Source organism: Mobula hypostoma, chromosome 10 (genome assembly GCF_963921235.1).
Source record: "Mobula hypostoma chromosome 10, sMobHyp1.1, whole genome shotgun sequence".
In the NCBI taxonomy this organism is placed as follows: domain Eukaryota; kingdom Metazoa; phylum Chordata; class Chondrichthyes; order Myliobatiformes; family Myliobatidae; genus Mobula; species Mobula hypostoma.
Genome location: NC_086106.1, coordinates 38,575,599 through 38,597,151, shown reverse-complemented (window position 1 = coordinate 38,597,151; position 21,553 = coordinate 38,575,599). Strand labels below are relative to the sequence as shown.

The 21,553-nt window shown below is 44.7% G+C and overlaps 1 protein-coding gene and 1 long non-coding RNA gene across 2 annotated transcripts in view; one reads left to right on the top strand and one right to left on the bottom strand.

The window, feature by feature from the left end:
- Positions 1 to 18,034, bottom strand: part of LOC134353287 (serine/threonine-protein kinase MRCK beta) — a 145,252-nt gene extending 127,218 nt beyond the window's left edge. Inside the window, exons 1-2 of the mRNA XM_063061318.1 lie at positions 17,995 to 18,034; positions 17,223 to 17,401 (exon numbers count right to left, since the gene is read on the bottom strand). Coding sequence (XP_062917388.1) covers positions 17,223 to 17,382 — 160 coding nt within the window. The 5' untranslated portion in view covers positions 17,383 to 17,401; positions 17,995 to 18,034. The remainder of the gene's footprint in view (positions 1 to 17,222; positions 17,402 to 17,994) is intronic.
- A 3,090-nt stretch (positions 18,035 to 21,124) lies between these two features.
- The window catches only part of LOC134352850 (uncharacterized), a 53,621-nt gene continuing 53,192 nt past the window's right edge, over positions 21,125 to 21,553 (top strand). Inside the window, exon 1 of the long non-coding RNA XR_010019484.1 lies at positions 21,125 to 21,231. This is a non-coding gene — a long non-coding RNA (uncharacterized LOC134352850). The remainder of the gene's footprint in view (positions 21,232 to 21,553) is intronic.

Sequence of the window (21,553 nt, the reverse complement as noted above, 5' to 3'; positions counted from 1 at the left end):
ATTCTTTGCATCTGTATTTACTCGGAAGACGGATACAGGATCTATAGAAGAGAGGCAAAGTGGCATCAACTTCATGGATCCTGTATAGATTACAGAGGAGGAGGTGTTTGCTACCTTGAGACAAATCAAGGTGGACAATTCCCCAGGGCCTGACAAGATATTCCCTCAGACCCTATGGGAGGCAAGTCCAGAAATTGCCAGGGTGTAGGCAGAGATATTTAAAGGATCTTTAGCGACAGGAGAGATACCAGAGAATTGGAGGATAGCCAATGTTGCTCTGCTGTTTAAAAAAAGACTCTAAATATATAGCAAGAGATTATCGACAGGTGAATCTGACCTCCGTTGTGTGAAATTTATTGGAAGGTATTCTAAGGCACCGGATATACAAGTATTTGGATAGACAGTGACTGATTAAGGATAGTCAGTTTGTGTGTGTGGTAGGTCATATTTAGCCAATCTTATACAGTTTTTCGAGGAAATTAGCAGGAATGTGGATGAAAGCAAAGCAGTAGATGTTGTCTATCAGGACTTTAGTAAGGACTATAAGGCATTTGACAAGGTCCCGCATGTGAGGCACGTCAAGAAGGCTGTGTCACTCGGCATTCAGGATGAGACAGTAAAATGGATTAGATATTGGCTTTGTGGGAGAAGCCAGAGAGTGGTAGCAGGGGGTTGTCTCTCTGACTGGAGGCCTGTGACTAGTGGTGTGCCGCAGGGATCGGTGCTGGGTCTTCTGCTGTTTGTCATTAATATCGATAAACTGGATGATAATGCGGTTAACTGAAACAGCAACTCTGCAGATGACACCAAGATTGGGGTGTAGTAGACAGTGAGTAAGGCTATCATGGCTTGCAGAGGGATCTGCCTCGGCTGGTAAAGCGGGCTGAAAAGAAATGGCAGATGGAATTTACTGCAGACAAGTGCCAGGTAGGATCAACCAGAGTAGGTTTAACACAGTGAACGGTAGGGCACTGAGGAGTGTGGAAGAACAAAAGGATTTGCAAATACAGTCACATAATTCATTGAAAATACCTTCACAAGTTGACAGGGTAATAAAGAAAACTTTTGGCACCTTGGCCTTCATAAATCAATGTATTGAATGCAGGAGATGGGATGTTATGTTGAAGTTGTATAAGAATTGATGAGACCTAATTTGAAGTATTGTGAGCAGTTTTTGTCACCTACCTATAGGAAAGATGTAAATAAGGTTGAAAGAGTGCAGAGAAAGTTTGCAAGGATGTTGCCAGGTCTAGGGGACCTGAGTTATAAGGAAAGATTGATTATGTTAGAACGGTATTCTCTGTGCCATACTTCACTTTGACTCTATGACTCTATGGAACAGAGTGGCTACAGCAGAACCAAGGTGGATCCAGTCCCCTTTAGAAACATTGCCATTGTCTTTGTTATTGCTGCTGCTGTTCCTGTCGTTGCTGCTGCTTTTGTTAGACCATAAGATCTAGGGGCAGAATTACGCCATTCAGTCCATTGAGTTTTCTCTGCTATTCCATCATGGTGGATTTATTTTCCCTCTCAATCCCATTTTGCTGTCTTCTCCCCATAATAATTCCCTTAATTAAGTACGTATCAACCCCCACTTTAAATGCACCCAATGACTTGGTCTCCACAGCCATCTGAGCAATGATTTCCACAGGTTCATCACTCTCTGGCTAAAAAAAACTCCTCCTCATCTCTGTTCTAAAGGGACATCCTTATATTCTGAGGCTGTGCCCTCTGTCCCTAGACTCCACGTCCACTCAAGAAGATGAAAGAGGAGTGATGGTGACAAGCAGTGGGGGAAATTTAGGCAAATCCTCTTTATACAAGGTCAATATGTGGTTATGTGAGAGACTACAGATGCTCTGGACTCAAGGCGAAGAGTCTCAATGTGAAATGCAGTCTGTTCACTTCGCTCCATAGATTTCCAGTGGAAGAAGGTGTCTATAAGCAAATTCTGTCAACTGGTTGCAGGAGGATGTGCTGAGGGTTAGACTGAAGCTTGGGGATGACTGTCCACAAAGGATCTGTGTGGAAGGACCACAGGCTAGGGTCCTGTCACCACTGGACACTATGAAGTAGAACATGAAAAATTATATCCTCAGAAGCACAGAGACTCTGCAGACATTTCTGGTATTTAAGAAGGCAATGGCATGCTTGCCTTTAATAGTGGGGGCATTGAGTTCAAAGGTCAGGAAATTATGTTGCAGCTTTATAAAACTCTAGTTAGGCCACATCTGGAGTATTGCATACAGTGCTGGTTCCCTCACGATAGGAACAATGGCAAGGCTTTGGAGAGGGTGCAGAAGAGGTTTACCAGGATACTGCCTGGATTGGAGGGCATGTACTATAATGAGAGGTTGGACTGACTTGGGTTGTTTTGCGTGGAGCAGTTGAGGCTGAGGGGAGGTGGGGAGATCTGGTTGAGGTTCATAAGATTATAAGAGGCATAGATAGACAGAGTATAATTTTCTCAAGGTTGAAATGTCTAATACCAGAGGACATGCATTTAATGTGGGAGAGGGGGCGGTCATTTCAAGGGAATTGTGAGGGCCACATTTTTTTTTTCTAGAGAAAGTTGGGTGCCTGGGGATGTGCTAAAGGCAGATACATTTGGGACTCTTAAGGGATGTTAGATAAACACATGAATGTGAAGGAAATGGGAGTACATGGACATTGTGTAGGCAGAAGAGATTAGTTTAGTTCGACATTTGATTACTAATGTAATTGGTTCAGCACAACATAGTGGATCAAAGAGTCCATTCCAGACCTGTACTGCTCTATGTTTTATGTTAGATGCTGGAAATACAGATTAACACAAACAAAATGCTGGAGGAACTCGGCAGGTCAGGCAGCATTCATGAAGAGGAATAAAGAGTCAACATTTCGAGCCAAGGTCCTTCATCAGGCCTGGAAAGGTAAGAAATCTGCTTAAGGAGGTGGGGGGACGAAAAGGAGTACAAGTTGGCAAGTGATAGATAAAATCAGGTAGGGGCGGATAGGAGGATGGCGAAGGGGGGATGAATTGAGTTGGGAGATAATATGTGGAAAAGGTAAAGGCCTGAAGAAGAAGGAATCTGATAGGAAAGGGGAGAGGGAAATTGGAGAGGGAAAGAGGGAGGAGAGGACAAAATAAGGGATAATAGAGGAGCCAGGATGAGGAATGGAAAAATCACTGGAAATTAAGAGAAGTTGAAGTTTATGCCGTCAAGTGGAGGCGACCCAAATGGAATATCAGGTGTTGCTCCACTGGAGAATGGCCCCACCCCATCATAGCAGTAGAAGACTCATGTCAGATTGGGAAGGGCAAGTTTTATCCTCAGAGGACAGAATCTTTACTCAAGGAAAACTGATGTCAGGCATTTGTAATGTAAAAAGAATGAGAATGAAGACATGAAATCTGCACAGTGGCCACTTTATTAGGTACACTGTACACTGTAATGCAAATATCTAATCAGCCAATCATGTGGGAGCAAATCAAAAGCATGCAGGCAAGGTCAAGAGGTTCAGTTGCTGTTCAGACCAAACATCAGAATGGGGATGAAATGTGATCAGAGTGGCCTTGACTGTGGAATGCTTGTAGGAGAGAGATGGGGTGGTTTGGTATTTCAGAAGCTCTTATTCTCCTGGGGATTTCACGCACAACAGTCTCTGGAGTTTACAGAGAAACAAAAAAACCCAGTAAGTGGCAGTTCTCTGTGCAAGAAGTAAGAGAGGGCAGAGGAGGACAACCACACTGATTCAAGCTGACAGGAAGGTGACAGTAACTCAAATAACCACGCATTACAACAGTGGTGTGCAGAAGAGCATCTCTGAACACATATCATGTCGAACCTTGAAGTGGATGGGCTACAGCAGCAGAAGACTCAGTGGCCACTCTATTAGGTACAGGAGTTACATAATAAAGTTGACACTGAGTGTATCATGTACAGTACTGTAGAAGCCCAATAACTCACTAAGTAGTTTTTTTCAGAAATCCTGATTGTTTGGCTTCTGGCTCTCTGGGGCTCAGACCGTATAGAGTACCCCTGTGGCAGTTCCCCTCAATAATAAGTATAGCATTTTGGATGCTGGTTGAGGGGGATGACTCACTGAGGGGGGAACCACTGTGACTGGGTCTCTGGCACTGTCCACTGTCTCAGAAGGGAAGGGGGAAAAGAGGACTGTAGTAGTTATAGGAGATTCCATAGTTAGAGTAGACACGAGATTCTGTGATGGAAACACCCTGAAGGTGTGTTGCCCCCAGATGCCAGGTATAGGGACATCTCGGATCGGGTCTACGGCATTCCAAACAGGGAGTGTAAGCATCCAGGAGCCGTGGTACATACCAGCGTCAATGACTTAGGTAGAGAAAGGCGGAAGTCCTGAAAAGAGAATTTACGGAGCTACAGTAGGTAGAAAGCTGAAAAGTGGCACCTCAAGGGTAGAAATCTCTGGATTGCTGCCTGTGCCACATACCAGTAAGGGTAAGAATAAGATGATTTAGCAGATGAATGTGTGACTGCAGAACTAGTGCAGGGGTCAGGGTTTCAGATTTATGGCTTATTGGAATCTCTTCTGGGGAAGATATAAGCTGAACCCAAGCGGGGCTGATATCCTCGCAGGCAAGTTTGCTAGAACTGTTGGGGAGGCTTCAAACTAACTCAGCAGGGATTTAGGAAACTGAGCAGTAGGGCTGAGGATGGGGTAGTTGGTATACAAGCAAAGACAACATGTGGTGAGACTGTCAGGAAGGACAGACAGATAATTAGGCAAATTTGCAGACAGTGAGATGAGTTGCAGTGTAAGAGAGGGACAAATTGATCAATACAGGATTGAAGGTATTCTATTTGAATGCACACAGTATACAGAATAAGGCAGTGCAGTTAGAAATTGGTAGGTATGACATTGTGGGCATCACTGAGTAATGACTGAAAGAAGACTATAGTTGGGAGCTAAACATCCAAGGATACACATTGTATTGAAAAGACAGGCAAGTACTCAGAGGGGCTAGTGTGGCTCTGTTGGTAAAAAATGAAATCAAATGACTAGAAAGAGGTGACACAGGATCAAAAGATGTTGAACTGAAAGATGTTTAAGATGGTTTGAGCAAATACTTGCTGGTAGCCAAAGCAACTGAATACTTCAACAATAAAATGCACTTTGAATTGTTGTGGGTAGATTTGAGGAACTGCAAGGGTAAAAAGACCCTGATGGGAGTTATATACAGGCTTCTGAACAGTAGCCAGGATTTGGGCTATAAACTACAACAGGAGATAGAAAATGCATGTCAAAAGGACAATATTCAAAATTCGTAGAAACATAGAAAACCTACAGCACAATACAAGCCCTTCGGCCCACAATCCTGTGCCGAACATGTACTAACTTTAGAAATTACCTAGGGTTACCCATAGCCCTCTATTTTTCTAAGCTCCGTGTACTTATCCAGAAGTTTCTTAAAAGACCCTGTCGTATGCGCCTCCACCACCATCGCTGGCAGCCCATTCCACGCACTCACCACTCTCTGTGTAAAAAACTTACCCCTGACATCTCCTCTATACCTACTTCCAAGCATCTTAAAACTGTGCCCTCTCGTGTTAGCTATTTCAGCCCTGGGAAAAAGCCTCTGACGTTTTCAATGCCTCTCATCATCTTGTACACCTCTATCAGGTCACCTCTCATCCTCTATCACTCCAAGGAGAAAAGGCGAAGTTCACTCAACCTATTCTCATAAAGCTTGCTCCCCAATCCAGGCAATATTGTTGTAAATCTCCTCTGCACCCTTTCTATAGTCTCCACATCCTTCCTGTAGTGAGGTGACCAGAACTGAGCATAGTAATCCAAGTGGGGTCTGACCAGGGTCCTATATAGCTGTAACATTACCTCTTGGCTCTTGAACCCAATCCCACGGTTGATCAAGGACAATGCACCGTATGCCTTCTTAACCACAGAGTCAACCTGCACAGCAGCTTTGAGTGTCCTATGAACTCGGACCTCAAGATCCCTCTGATCCTCCACACTGCCAAGAGTCTTACCATTAATACTATATTCTGCCATCATATTTGACCTACCAAAATGAACCACCTCACACTTACTTGGGTTGAATTCCATCTGCCACTTCTCAGCCTAGTTTTGCATCATATCAATGTCCCACTGTAACCTTTGACAGCCCTCCACGCTATCCACAGCACCCTCAACCTTTGTGTCATCAGCAAATTTATGAACCCATCCTTCCACTTCCTCATCCAGGTCATTTATAAAAATCACGAACAGAAGGGGTCCCAGAAAAGATCCGTGATGCATATTACTGGTTACCAACCTCCATGCAGAATATGACCCATCTACAACCTCTCTTTGCCTTCTGTGGGCAAGCTGTCATGCGCCAGTTCATGAAGTCCGTATTCTGGTTCACGGTCCGGTCCATCAACCCTTGATCCAGGTTTTCCTGTCTACCCTGTTTCTGTTCTTGTTGTGCCTTGATTGAGGCAGCTGATGCTCATTGGGGCTGGCTGCATAAATACCTCCAGAGGCCAGGGCGTGGCTGCTGGATTGTTCTTGTCCTTACTCCTTGTATGCCTTCCTCTGTCTTCTCTTTCCTCGCCTGAAGCCTTGCCTTGTTTTGCCGGTAACTCTTGCCTCGCCTGAAGTTCTCGTTTCGCCTTGCATTGCCTGAAGCCTTGCTGATAACTCTCACCTCGCCTCGCCTGCAGTCTTGTCCTGGAGCCACCCTGTACCTAGCTCCCTTCCTGTTCCTTGCCTCTTCCGGGTAAGTCAGGCTGTATTGCCATTACCTACAGTAGGTTCTGTCCCTTCCTGTCCCTTGCCTCCGTCTGGTAAGCCAGGCCGTCTTACCATTACCTGCAGTTGGTTCTGTCCCTTCCTAACCCTTGCCTCCGTCGGGTAAGCCAAGCCATCTTGCCGTTCCCTGCAGTTGGTTCTGTCCCTTCCTGTCCCTTTCCTCTGTCGGGTGTCTATCCGCGCCCTGCCCAGGAGTAGCCTCCAGCCTCCTGCGAAGCCTCGCCTCAAGCCAGAAGACTCCAGGCTCCTGCCTCCTTCCAAGCCTTGTCTCTAGCCTCAAGCCTCAAGCCTGAAGACTCCAGCCTCCTGCCTCCTGCCAAGCTTCATCTCTAGCCTCTATCCTCAAGCCTGAAGACTCCATCCTCCTGCCTCCTGCCAAGCTTCACCTCAAGCCTCAAGTCTCCAGCCTCCTGCCTCCTGCCAAGCCTTGCCTCAAGTCTCTAGCCTCAAGCCTGAAGACCCAAGTCTCCTGCCTCCTGCCAAGCCTTGCCTCAAGTCTCCTGTCTCCTGCCAAGCCTCACCTCAAGCCTCTAGATTCCAGCCTTGTCCTGCTTGCCAGCCAAGCCTCGTCCTTGTCTAGTTCTGGGGTCCGAGCCTGAGGCAGAACCCAGGTACTGGGTCCTTGTCCAGTCTCTGGCTTGGAGTCTAAGCCCGGGATCCTAGCTCTCTTGTCCAGTCCTGTTTCGGGTTCCCGGTTTTTGTGTCCATGCCCTTGACCTCACTCTGTACCCTAGTCCTGTCCCTAGTATTTCAGTGTCTGTGTCTTGCACTTGGGTCCGTTCCCAGCTACCGCCTTATGGCACAAGCCTATTCTGGATCCACAAAGCAAGGTCCCCTTGGATCCCATGCCTCCTTACTTTCTCAATAAGCCTTGCATGGGGTACCTTATCAAATCCCTTGCTGAAATACATGAAATACCTTCATCAATGTGTTTAGTCATATCCTCAAAAAATTCATTCAGGCTCATAAGGTACGACCTGCCCTTCACAAAGCCATGCTGACTATTCCTAATCATATGATGCCTCTTCAAATGTTCATAAATCCTGCATCTCAGGATCTTCTCCATCAACTTACCAACCACTGAAGTAAGATTCACTAGTCTATAATTTCCTGGGCTATCTCTACTCCCTTTCTTGAATAAGGGAACATCTTCAACCCAGTCCTCTGGAACCTCTCCTGTCCCTATTGATGATGCAAAGATCATCGCCAGAGGCTCAGCAATCTCTCACAGAATCTCTTACCTCCCACAGAAGCCTGGGGTATATCTCATCCAGTCCTGTTCATTTATCCAACTTGATGTTTTCCAAAACCTCCAGCACATCCTCTTTCTTAATGTCTATATACTCAAGCTTTTCAGTCTGCTGTAAATCATCCCTATAATTGCCAAGGTCCTTTTCCGTAGTAAATACTGAAGCAAAGTATTCATTAAGTACCTCCACTATCTCCTCCAGTTTCATACACGCTTTTCCACTGTCACACTTGATTGGTCCTATTCTCTCACGTCTTATCCTCCTGCTCTTCATATACTTGTAGAATGAACCATAGAACCATAGAAACTACAATACAGAAACATGCCTTTTGGCCCTTCTTGGCTGTGCCGAACCATTTTCTGCCTAGTCCCACTGACCTGCACACGGACCATATCCCTCCATACACCTCCCATCCATGTATCTGTCCAATTTATTCTTAAATGTTAAAAAAGAACCCGCATTTACCACCTCGTCTGGCAGCTCATTCCATACTCCCACCACTCTCTGTGTGAAGAAGCCCCCACTAATGTTCCCTTTAAATTTTTCCCCCCTCACCCTTAACCCATGTCCTCTGGTTTTTTTCTCCCCTTGCCTCAGTGGAAAAAGCCTGCTTGCATTCACTCTATCTATACCCATCATAATTTTATATACCTCTATCAAATCTCCCCTCATTCTTCTACGCTCCAGGGAATAAAGTCCTAACCTATTCAACCTTTCTCTGTAACTGAGTTTCTCAAGTCCCGGCAACATCCTTGTAAACCTTCTCTGCACTCTTTCAACCTTATTTATATCCTTCCTGTAATTTGGTGACCAAAACTGAACACAATACTCCAGATTCGGCCTCACCAATGCCTTATACAACCTCATCATAACATTCCAGCTCTTATACTCAATACTTCGATTAATAAAGGCCAATGTACCAAAAGCTCTCTTTATGACCCTATCTACCTGTGACGCCACTTTTAGGGAATTTTGTATCTATATTCCCAGATTCCTCTGTTACACTGCACTCCTCAGTGCCTTACCATTAACCCTGTATGTTCTACCTTGGTTTGTCCTTCCAACGTGCAATACCTCATACTTGTCTGTATTAAACTCCATCTGCCATTTTTCAGCCCATTTTTCCAGCTGGTCCAAGTCCCTCTGCAGGCTCTGAAAACCTTCCTCACTGTCTACTACACCTCCAATCTTTGTATCATCAGCAAATTTGCTGATCCAATTTACCACATTATCATCCAGATCATTGATATAGATGACAAATAACAATGGACCCAGCACTGTTCCCTGTGGCACACCACTAGTCACAGGCCTCCACTCGGAGAAGCAATTCTCTACCACCACTCTTTGGCTTCTTCCATTGAGCCAATGTCTAATCCAATTTACCACCTCTCCATGTATACCTAGGGAATGAACTTTCCTAACTAACCTCCCATGCGGGACCTTGTCAAAGGCTTTACTGAAGTCCATGTAGGCAATATCCACTGCCTTCCCTTCATCCACTTTCATGGTAACCGCCTCGAAAAGCTCCAATAGATTGGTTAAACATGACCTACCACGCACAAAGCCATATTGACTCTCCCTAATAAGTCCCTGTCTATCCAAATGCTTGTAGATTCTGTCTCTTAGTACTCCCTCCAATAACTTACCTACTACCGACGTTAAACCTACTGGCCTATAATTTCCCAGATTACTTTTCGATCCTTTTTTAAACAACAGAACAACATGAGTCACTCTCCAATCCTCCGGCACCTCAACTGTAGACAGCGACATTTTAAATATTTCTCCCAGGGCCCCTGCAATTTCAACACTAGTCTCCTTCAAGGTCCGAGGGAACACTCTGTCAGGTCCCGGGGACTTATCCACTTTAATTTTCCTCAAGACAGCAAGGACGTCCTCCTTTTCAATCTGTACAGTTTCCATGATCTCACTACTTGTTTCCCTTAATTCCATAGATTTCATGCCAGTTTCCTTAGTAAACGCAGACGCAAAAAACCTATTTAAGATCTCTCCCATTTCCTTTGGTCCCGCACATAGCTGACCACTCTGATCTTCAAGAGGACCCCTTATCCCTTACAATCCTTTTGCTCTTAATATACCTGTGAAAGCTCTTTGGATTATCCTTCACTTTGACTGCCAAGGCAACCTCATGTCTTCTTTTAGCCCTTCTGATTTCTTTCTTAAGTATTTTCTTGCACTTCTTATACTCCTCAAGCACCTTATTTACTCCCTGCTTCCTATACATGTCATACAACTCCCTTGTCTTCTTTATCAGAGTTGCAATATCCCTTGAGAACCAAGGTTCCTTATTCCTATGCCTTGGGGTTTTCCTTAATCCTGCTCGCCAAGGCCTTCTCATGGCCCCTTCTGGCTCTCCTAATTTCATCCTTAAGCTCCTTCCTGCTAGCCTCATAATTTTCTAGATCTCGATCATTAACTAGTTTTTTGAACCTTTTGTAAGCTTTTCTTTTCTTCTTAACTAGATTTTCAACAGCCTTTGTACACCACGGTTCTTGTACCCTTCCATCCTTTCCCTGTCTCAATGGAATGTACCTATGCAGAATGTCACGCATGTATCCCCTGAACATTTGCCCGATTTTTGCCGTACATTTCCCTGAGAACATCTGTTCCCAATTTATGCTTCCAAGTTCCTGCTTGACAGCCTCATATTTCCCCTTACTCCAATTAAACACTTTCCTAACTTGTCTGTTCCTATCCCTCTCCAATGCTGTGATAAAGGAAATAGAATTATGATCACTATCTCCAAAATGCTCTCCCACTGAGAGACCTGACATCTAACCAGGTTCATTTCCCAATACCAGATCCAATACACCCTCTCCTCTGTAGGCTTATCTACATATTGTGTCAGGAAACCTTCCTGAACACACCAAACAAACTCCACTCCCTCAAAACCCTTTGCTCTAGAGAGATGCCAATCAATATTGGGGAAATTCAAATCTCCCATCACAAGAGTCCTGGGAGATTTCAATATAAGAAAATTAGGTTGGTGCTGATTTTGGAACCTAAGAGAGAGAATTTGTAGAATGCCTCTGAAATGGGTTTTTAGAGCAGCTTGTGGTTGAGCCCCTTAGGGTAATGGCAATTCTGGATTGGCAGTTGTGTAATGAACCAGTTTTAATTAGGGACCTTAAGGTAAAGGAATCCATAGGAGAAAGTGATCATAATACGACAAAATTTAGCCTGCAATTTAAGAGGAAGAGGCTAAAGTCAGATGTATCAGTATTACAGTTGAGTAAAGGGAATTACAGAGGCATGAGAGATGAGCTGACCGAAGTTGATGGAAGGGGGCACTAGCTGAGGTGACAGCAGAACAGCAATAGTTGGTGTTTCTGGGAGTCATTTGGAAGGCACAGGATAGATAAATCCCGAAGAAGAAGAAGAAGTATTCTAAAGGCAGGATGACACAACCATGGCTGACAAGAGAAGTCAAAGCCAACATAAAGGCCAACAAGAAGACATATAATGCAGCAAAAATTACTGGGCAGTTAGAGAATTGGGAAGCCAATTCTAAAAACCAACAGAAAGCAGCCAAAAAATGCATAAGGAGATAAAGATTAAATATGAAGGTAAGCTAGCCAATAATATCACAAAAGATTTTTCAGATATATAAAGAGTAAAAGAGAGGCGAGAGTGGATATCGGACCACCAGAAAATTACGCTAGGGAGGTACTAATGGGGGAGAAGGAAATAGCGGATGAACTGAATAAATATTGTGCGCTAGTCTTCACTGTGGAAGACATTAGCAGTACGTCAGATGTTTGAGATTGTGGATTCATTATTAATGATCTTCCAAGAGTCACTAGGTTCTGGCAGGGTTCTGGAGGACTGAAAAAGTGTCAGATGGAACACAGTGACAGGAGGTGTATGGTCATGCACTTGGGTAGAAGGAACAAAAGTGTAGACTATTTTCTAAACAGGGAGGGAATTCAAACATCCAAAGTGTAAAGGGACTTGGGAATCCTCATGAAGGATTCCTTAAAGGTTGAGCTGGTGGTGAGGAAGACAAATGCAACATTAGCATTCATTTCGAGAGGACTAGAATATAAAAGCAAGGATGTAATGCCAAGGCTTTACAAGGCACTGGTGAGGCCTCCCTTGGTGGATTGCGAGTAGCTTTGGGCCTCTTATCTTTGAAATGATGTGCTGACATTGGAGAGGTTTCAAAAAGGTTCACAAAATTATTCTAGGAATGTTCGCTGGCTGTGGACCTGTACTCGCTAGAATTTAGAAGAATGAGGAGTGATCTCATTATTGATTGTTGAAAGGTCTCGAAAGAGTGGATGTGGAGAGGATGTTTCCTATAGTGGTGGAGTCTAGGACCAGAGGGCACAGATAGAGTGGATGTGGAGAGGATGTTCTCTATAGTGGGGGAGTCTAGGACCAGAGGACACAGATAGAGTGGATGTGGAGAGGATGTTCTCTATAGTGGGGGAGTTTAGGACCAGAGGGCACAGATAGAGTGGATGTGGAGAGGATGTTCTCTATAGTGGGGGAGTTTAGGACCAGAGGGCACAGATAGAGTGGATGTGGAGAGGATGTTCTCTATAGTGGGGGAGTTTAGGACCAGAGGACACAGATAGGGTGGATGTGGAGAGCAACACACATAAAAGTTGCTGGTGAACACAGCAGGCCAGGCAGCATCTCTAGGAAGCGGTGCAGTCGACGTTTCAGGCCGAGACCCTTCGTCAGGACTAACTGAAGGAAGAGTGAGTAAGGGATTTGAAAGTTAGAGGGGGAGGGGGAGATCCAAAATGATAGGAGAAGACAGGAGAGGGAGGAATGGAGCCAAGAGCTGGACAGGTGATAGGCAAAAGGGATACGAGAGGATCATGGGACAGGAGGTCCGGGAAGAAAGACAAGGGGGGGGGGGACCCAGAGGATGGGCAAGGGGTATAGTCAGAGGGACAGAGGGAGAAAAAGGAGAGTGAGAGAAAGAATGTGTGTATATAAATAAGTAACAGATGGGGTACGAGGGGGAGGTGGGGCATTAGCGGAAGTTAGAGAAGTCGATGTTCACGCCATCAGGTTGGAGGCTACCCAGACGGAATATAAGGTGTTGTTCCTCCAACCTGAGTGTGGCTTCATCTTTACAGTAGAGGAGGCCGTGGATAGACATGTCAGAATGGGAATGGGATGTGGAATTAAAATGTGTGGCCACTGGGAGATCCTGCTTTCTCTGGCGGACAGAGCGTAGATGTTCAGCAAAGCGGTCTCCCAGTCTGCGTCGGGTCTCGCCAATATATAAAAGGCCACATCGGGAGCACCAGACGCAGTATATCACCCTAGCCGACTCACAGGTGAAGTGTTGCCTCACCTGGAAGGACTGTTTGGGGCCCTGAATGGTGGTAAGGGAGGAAGTGTAAGGGCATGTGTAGCACTTGTTCCGCTTACACGGATAAGTGCCAGGAGGGAGATCAGTGGGGAGGGATGGGGGGGACGAATGGACAAGGGAGTTGCGTAGGGAGCGATCCCTGCGGAATGCGGGGGGGGGAGGGAAAGATGTGCTTAGTGGTGGGATCCCATTGGAGGTGGCGGAAGTTACGGAGAATAATATGTTGGACCCAGAGGCTAGTGGGGTGGTAGGTGAGGACCAGGGGAACCCTATTCCTAGTGGGGTGGTGGGAGGATGGAGTGAGAGCAGATGTACGTGAAATGGGGGAGATGCATTTAAGAGCAGAGTTGATAGTGGAGGAAGGGAAGCCCCTTTCTTTAAAAAAGGAAGACATCTCCCTCATCCTAGAATGAAAAGCCTCATCCTGAGAGCAGATGCGGCCGAGACGGAGGAATTGCGAGAAGGGGATGGCGTTTTTGCAAGAGACAGGGTGAGAAGGGGAATAGTCCAGATAACTGTGAGAGTCAGTAGGCTTATAGTAGACATCAGTGGATAAGTTGTCTCCAGAGACAGAGACAGAAAGATCTAGAAAGGGGAGGGAGGTGTCGGAAATGGACCAGGTAAACTTGAGGGCAGGGTGAAAGTTGGAGGCAAAGTTTATAAAGTCAACGAGCTCTGCATGCGTGCAGGGTAGCCTCCAACCTGATGGCATGAACATCGACTTCTCTAACTTCCGCTAATGCCCCACCTCCCCCTCGTACCCCAACTGTTACTTATTTTTATACACACATTCTTTCTCTCACTCTCCTTTTTCTCCCTCTGTCCCTCTGAATGTACCCCTTGCCCCTCCTCTGGGTCCCCCCCCCTTTGTCTTTCTTCCCGGATCTCCTGTCCCATGATCCTCTCGTATCCCTTTTGCCTATCACCTGTCCAGCTCTTGGCTCTATCCCTCCCCCTCCTGTCTTCTCCTATCATTTTGGATCTCCCCCTCCCCCTCCAACTTTCAAATCCCTTACTCACTCTTCCTTCAGTTAGTCCTGACGAAGGGTCTCGGCCTGAAACATCGACTGCACCTCTTCCTAGAGATGCTGCCTGGCCTGCTGTGTTCACCAGCAACTTTTATGTGTGTTGCTTGAATTTCCAGCATCTGCAGAGTTCCTGTTGGATGTGGAGAGGATGTTTCCTATAGTGGGGGAGTCTAGGACCAAAGGGCACAACCTCAGAATAAGGGGATGTTAATTTAGAACAGAGGTAAGAAAGAATTTCTGAAGGCAGAGGGTGGTGAATCTGTGGAATTCATTGCTACAGGCCAGATCACTGGGTGGTAGATTCTTGATAAGTCATGATGCTTTGGGGAGAAGGCAGGACAAAGGGGTTGAGATGGAAATGGATCAGCTGTGATCAAGTGGCAGAGCAGCCTTGATCAGCATTGTGGCTCATTCTGCTCCTATGACTTATGGTTTAATATGCATTTCTTTCTTTCTTTCTTTCTCATCTTTTTTATTCAGTTTCAAATTGATAAACATAACAATGATAATGAAACAAAGAGATCAGGATTACATTAATAATGGTTAACGTATACAGACACAGACTCCGAGTAACATATGTAATTTAAGCCTCTCAATCTCTTAATAACTGAACATGAAAAAGATGCAAAAATTTTTATACGAAGAAAAAGTCCCCCTACACTAAAACAAAACAAAGGCTGGGCTGCCATGTTTCATCGGTTAAAATCATTACTCGTCATTAACTCTGCTCCTCTATACACAAACAAGAAGGTATTGAAAAGAATTCAGAAGAGGTCACCTTACATCATATGAAAATGTTGAATAAATGGCTCCCAAGTTTCCTCAAATTTAACTGAAGGATCGATAGTACCACTCCTAATTTCTTCCAAAGTTTAAACATGTTATAGGTTTGGAAAACCATTGAAATGTAGTAGGGGGATTAGAATCTTTCCATTTAAATAAAATGGATCTTCTGGCTATTAATGTAACAAATGCAATCAAATGGCAAACTGAAGGAGATAAATGACTAGAGTCCATCACTGGTAATCCAAAAATTGCAGTAACAGGATGAGGTTGTAAATCAATACGCAAAACTACTGAAATAATATCAAAAACGTCTTTCCAATACAGACATTTATATGACCATGAAAACGAGCTAACTTATCCTTAGACATACGGGCCCTATGAACCACTTTAAATTGTATCAAAGCGTATCTAGCACACATTGAAGAGGTGTTAACTAGTTGGAGAATTTTCTCCCATTTCTCTATAGGTAAAGATACCTGAAGTTCTCTTTCCCATTCATTCTTAATTTTGTCAGATGTACCTAGACGTATTTTCGTAATTAAATCATAAATAATTGCTATTAAACTCTTCTGATAGGGGTTTAAACCTAAATTTTTTTCTGTAATTTCAGTTTGATGTGGTATCGGAAAGGTAGGTAAAATAACATTCAAAAAGTTACTAATCTGTAAATATTTGAAAAGATGGGATCCAGGCAAATTATATTTATTAGACAACTGTTCAAAAGACATGAGACAATTATCCATGAATAAATCACGAAAACATGTTATTCCCTTCATTTTCCATAAAAGAAAAGCTTGATCAGTTCTGGATGGTTGGAAGAAAAAATTGGATATAACAGCACTTGATAGGCTAAATTTATTCAATCGAAAAAATTTACAAAATTGAAACCATATTCATATTGTATATTTAGTTATTGGATTAATCATTTGTTTATTCAGTTTAATAAATGCAAAGGGAAGCAAAGCCAATGAGAACCCCTGTACAGACTCGGACTCGAAGTTCACCCATTGTGGACATTGAATTTCATCCAAATCTTGTGTCCAGAACGTTAGATGTCGAATATTAATTGCCCAATAATAGAATCTAATATGTATTTCTAACACTCCTTTTTTTATCTCACTTTGCCTGTGCTTCCTTTAAACTCACGCCATGCAATGAAAATTATTTTGCACTACAATATAATATCGAAGATAAATGTTGAACGAAAAGTGGATTGGGACATTAATAGGTGTAATACCGATAATCTGGAAAATCTGCCTGTCTAGTACTGTCAACATTCTGAGCATATTGGATTTTGGGAATTTACTTTCAAATCTTGCAATCAAAATAATGGAATTTGGAGAACATTGAACTGTATACCACAGGAACTGAATTGGACCACAATATCATGCCAAGCTAATTATGCTACTGACATGGAATTAAACTAATACCATCATCCATATACCTCAATTCTCTGCATATTCATATGTTTATCTAAGAGTCTCTTAAATGCCTCTATCGTATCTGCCTCCTTCACCATCGTGGAAAATAAAATAGGAAGTAAAAATACAAAATTAAATTTATTGTAACAGGATACTGGTGCATGAGAGGCACTTAGACAGGAACATGAATGTGCAAGGAATGGAGAGATATGGATCACATGCAGGCAGATGGGATCAGTTTAATTTGGCCCGGACATTGTTGGCCAATGTGCCTGATCCTGTCTGCACTGTTTTATGTTCTAAGTAGAAAACTCCGCAGCCAGCTTGCACACAAATGGCAGTCTGATTAAGGCATTGGTTAGGAGTTAACTATTAACTCAGAGCTCTGGGAAGAGCTCATGCACCTCTTCAAAGTTTAGATACTTTATGCCATTCCAGAAACAGAGATGGGGCCACAGTTCACATCACATCCAAAACATGCCCTCAGCTTTAACACTGCCCTCAGCTTTTGGGCTGAAGCTTCAAGAGTGGGGTTTTCACCCCTGGACCCTCCAGCTTATTGCCCCCCTCCCCAATAGATGTGTACGTGGAGACATGCAGCCTGGAAACTACTCACCCCAAGCAAGGAAGTCCGAGATATGCCTCTGGTCCCTTAGCGCCGACTCACTCAGCTCCTCAAACACACAGACCAAGACATCCAGGAGACCCTCAACGTTGAGTAACCTTCCTGTAACAATCAGCATCTCCAGTTCCTTCAGCCTGACTTCTGCCAACATTCTCTTCTTCCCCAACCAGCTTGCAAAGGAAATCAAAAGAGCTGATTGCAGCTTTCCGAAGTTTCAAAATCAGGCAAACATCTTTTGCTTTGTCTGGCAATGATTTCTCTCTCCCTCTCCCCCTCTCTGTCTCTATCTGTCTCCTTTCTCTCCCTCTTTCTGTCTATTTACCCCTACCTTCCTATCTCCCTTTCTTTCTATCTCTGTATCAATCGGTCTCTCACTCTCTCTCCCTCTCCCCCTCTCTCACTCTCGTCTCTCTCTTTGTCCCTTCTCTTTTACTCTCTCTCTCTTTACTTGTCTCTCTATCACTCCCTATCAGTCATCAATCTATCTCTCTATCTATCTCTCCCTTCTGCCTCCTTCTCTCTTTGCCCCTCTTTCTCTCTCTCTCTCTGTCATTTCCCTTGCCTTGCCCTCTGCTGCAAGGCCACCAACTGTTCAGCTGTTTTAAGCTCCTCACTCAATCCATGGGAATGTCTCTTAAAGCAAAAAATATCACTGTGCACTGTCATATTCTGAGCCGTGAAGCTTCTGGGTCATTTCACATTGTGGTGAATAAAGATATAATGGACATTGCTTCGGATTCTCAGCTAGTCACAATTCTCTCACCAGTGGCTGCAGGACGTACCACCTTCAGTTGAATATAACACTCCTGCACTCACTCCCAGGGCAGGCACAACAGGCTGGGTGGAGAGTGCTGCACAGAACAGTACTGTGTAACAGATTCCAAAGCTGAGTTACCAGCTCCCCAGGCGCCTGCAATTTCTGCGGCCGGGAGGAGACGTATCATATATACGTGGAGCGGGGGAGGTTGCAGTCTCCATTTGAGTGTCTGATGGGGCTGCTCCTCAAGGTTTAGCTGCACTTCTGTCCCACATTCACAATCTCCGGTCACCCAGTGTGGAGAGGGGTGGATGGCTCTGGGGCTCCCTGTCACTTTGCCCCGGTGCCTAGGCAAGGTGGCCATTCATGGTTCCGAGCCAGCTGTCTACCCCTCTTCCAGGGTTACATCTGTGCCCAGGTATCCACTGAGACAATGGGGGGGGGCGGCTTCTGGGACTGGTGGGTGCCACAGGGGATCGAGTACATTCAGGGTAGAGGTAAGCATGTTGTAAATTGAAGCTATTGACTGTGAATAGTGAAGATTATGAAATTTTGTAACATTGTGTTAAGGTGATGCTGAATCACAGATTAAACCTCCTTTGGAAAAGGGCAGGAACAACACAGGTTAGATCCAGGGTGAAGCTCCCTCTGCACTGTCCCACCACACACTCCTAGGGCAGGGACGGTATGGGTTAGATACAGAGTGAAGCTCCCTCTACACTGTCCATTCAAACTCCGTGATCCCTGTGTCAATGTGAGAGGTTGCTGGCCCTTTTTGAATATCTGGTGAGCTGCTCCTCGAGTTCCAGATGAAGTTCATTCTCACACTCCTGAATTCTTAGCATCCAGTACAGAAAGTCAGCCAGAAGTTCTCCTTGTCTCTTGGACCTGGATGGGAGAGCCATTCATGGGTCCCAGCAGTAGATCTTTGAGGGGTCATGTCTGAGCCTGGGTGACTTTAGAGAGCAATTAAATTCTCGTTATATTGTCCTGACTGGATACAATGGAAAGGAGTGCAGAGCCAGCAGCCCTTCATCTGCTTCACGTTCTGGCATCAGTATGGTGTGGTCACCAGGAGAGAAACTGCAGTAAGAGAGAAAGTGCGGCTTGTCCGAGGTGAACAGGCAGACATAGAACAGTACAGTCCCTTCAGCCCACATCGTTGTGCCCGTCAGTACAATCCCTTTGGCCCACGATGTTTGTGCCAACCTACTCTAAGATCCATCTAACCCTACCCCCTACTAGCCCTTCATTTTCCTTTCATCTGTCTATCTAAGAGTCTCTTAAATGTCTCTTAAATCCCTGGCCGCATGTTCCATAAACCCACATGGTGTTAAAAAACTTGCAAGCACCAGTGGCTCAGGTTCAGTTCCTGTGGGAGTTTTTACATTCTCCTCGTGAACACATGGGTCTCCTCTCACTGTCCAAAGACTAAGAGGTTAGCAGGTAAATTGGTCACATGATGTAATTGGGCCTGATACCTGCTGTATCTCTGAGTATAAAAAATAAGCTTAAAACTTACAACTTTGAAGGTAGATCAGTGAGAATCAGATACATCAAAACAGCAATTTGCGAAGCAGTCTACAGACTACAGAGAGGGGGAAGTCTATGGGTCCCAATGATGAGTGAAGTCGTGGGGGGTGAGGTTGGTCAGTAGGATGACCAGGCCCGAAGGTGATAAGATCACTGTCGGTGGTGCAGAAGTTAAAACCGTTGCCTCACACCTCCAATGACCTAATCCCAGAGCTGTCTGTGTGGAGTTCACACGTTCTCCCTGTGACCTCTTCAGAGGTCTTCCAGTTTCCTCCCTCATCTCAAATTAACTGGCTGCTCTAAATTGCCCCTAATGTGTGTTATATTGTTGAAATTTCAAGGATTGGAGCAAGAAGTTGATGGGAATGTGTGAGAATCCAATGGGATTGGTGTTGTTAATGGTCCTTGTGGGTGACTCTTTCTGGTTTGGGATCCAGATAGTTCCTCAACTTTCTGACTGGCGCTTGCCGGCTGCCCTCAGCACATCCTTCAGTGTGTGAATGGGAAATTATGCATTTCACTGTATGTTTCAATGTACATGTGATAAATCAATCTGAATCTGAATGTGAATTGTTATTTAATCAGAAATACAGTGTGGAATAGGCCCTTCGAGCTGTGTCACTCCAGCAATCCCCAGCACCCCTAGGTAAACAGGACAGTTTACAATGACCAACTAGCCTACCAACCAGTGTTGGCTTCGGACTGTGGGACCGTGGAATCTGAATCTGAATCAGAATGGGCCGGATTCGTACAGTAGTGAAACAGGCCCTTCAGCCCATCAAGTCCGTACTGATCATCAACCGCCCCATTTTAGCGTCCCTTCAATCTCAGCAATTTGACCCAGATCCCACCCCTCAGCCGCACAGTTTATAGCAGCCAATGAACCCACCGACACGCACTTGTTTTTGGGAGGAAACCTGAGCACCTGGGGGAACTTGTACAGTCACAGGGAGAACGTACAAACTCCACACACAGTAGCCAAGGTCAGGATCGAACCCAGGTCTCTGCACTGTGAGACAGCAGCTCTATCTGGAGTCAGTATTCTGTAGATACCTGGCATATTAAACTCCAAGAGAGTGAAACTACCAAAGAGTGCACCTTAATATCTGTGCTGTTCTGTAATCAGAATCAGTGCCAACTTCCTCTGATGTTGTCAGTAGGTAGGACACCTGCTTCAGAAGGATGCAAGTTCAAGTCCTGCTTCAGACAATTGGGGGATCCCAATAAGGGACTAAAGGACTACAAAAGGTATTGGTATCGGTTTATTATTGTCTCAGGTACCAAGATACAGTGAAAAGCTCATCTCATATACTGTCCATATAGCTCAGATCATTACACAGTGCATTGAGGTTGAACAAGGTAAAACAATGGTAGAGTGTAAAAGTGCAGTGCAGGTAAACAATGTAATACATAACGAGGTAGATTGTGAGGCCAAGAGTCCATCTTATCACACCAGGAATCTGCTCAAAAGTCTGATAACAGCACAATAGGATCTGTCCCTCAGCCTGCTCAGGCTTTTGTTTTCTTTCTGTGGGGCAGGACGGAGGAGAGGATGTGGGTTCTTTCATTTACTGAGACAGCGAGAAGTGCAGACAGGGTCCATGGAAGGAAGGCTGGTTTCGCTGATGGGTTGAGCTGTGTCCACAATTGTCTGCAGTTTCTTGTGGTCACAAGCAGAACTGTTGCCGTACCAAGCTGTGATGCATTCAGGTAGGATATTTTCTATGGTGCATTGATAGAAATTGGTGAGGATCGATGGGGACATATCGAATTTCATTAACCTCCTGAGGAAGTAGAGGCATTGGTGAGCTTTCCTGACTGTGGCATTGACTTATTTACTTTAGGAGGAACTGTTAGGCAAAAGGCCAGAATACATGTCAAAGAACATCTGGTGTCCTTTGGAAATATAGTAAAGGAATTCTTCTTGTAGTCAATATTTACTCTTCAATTAATATCAGTAATATTCACCACCTAATGAAAACTGTGAAGCAAAGCCTTTGAAAGTTGGAACAACTGACAAATGGGAGGATAT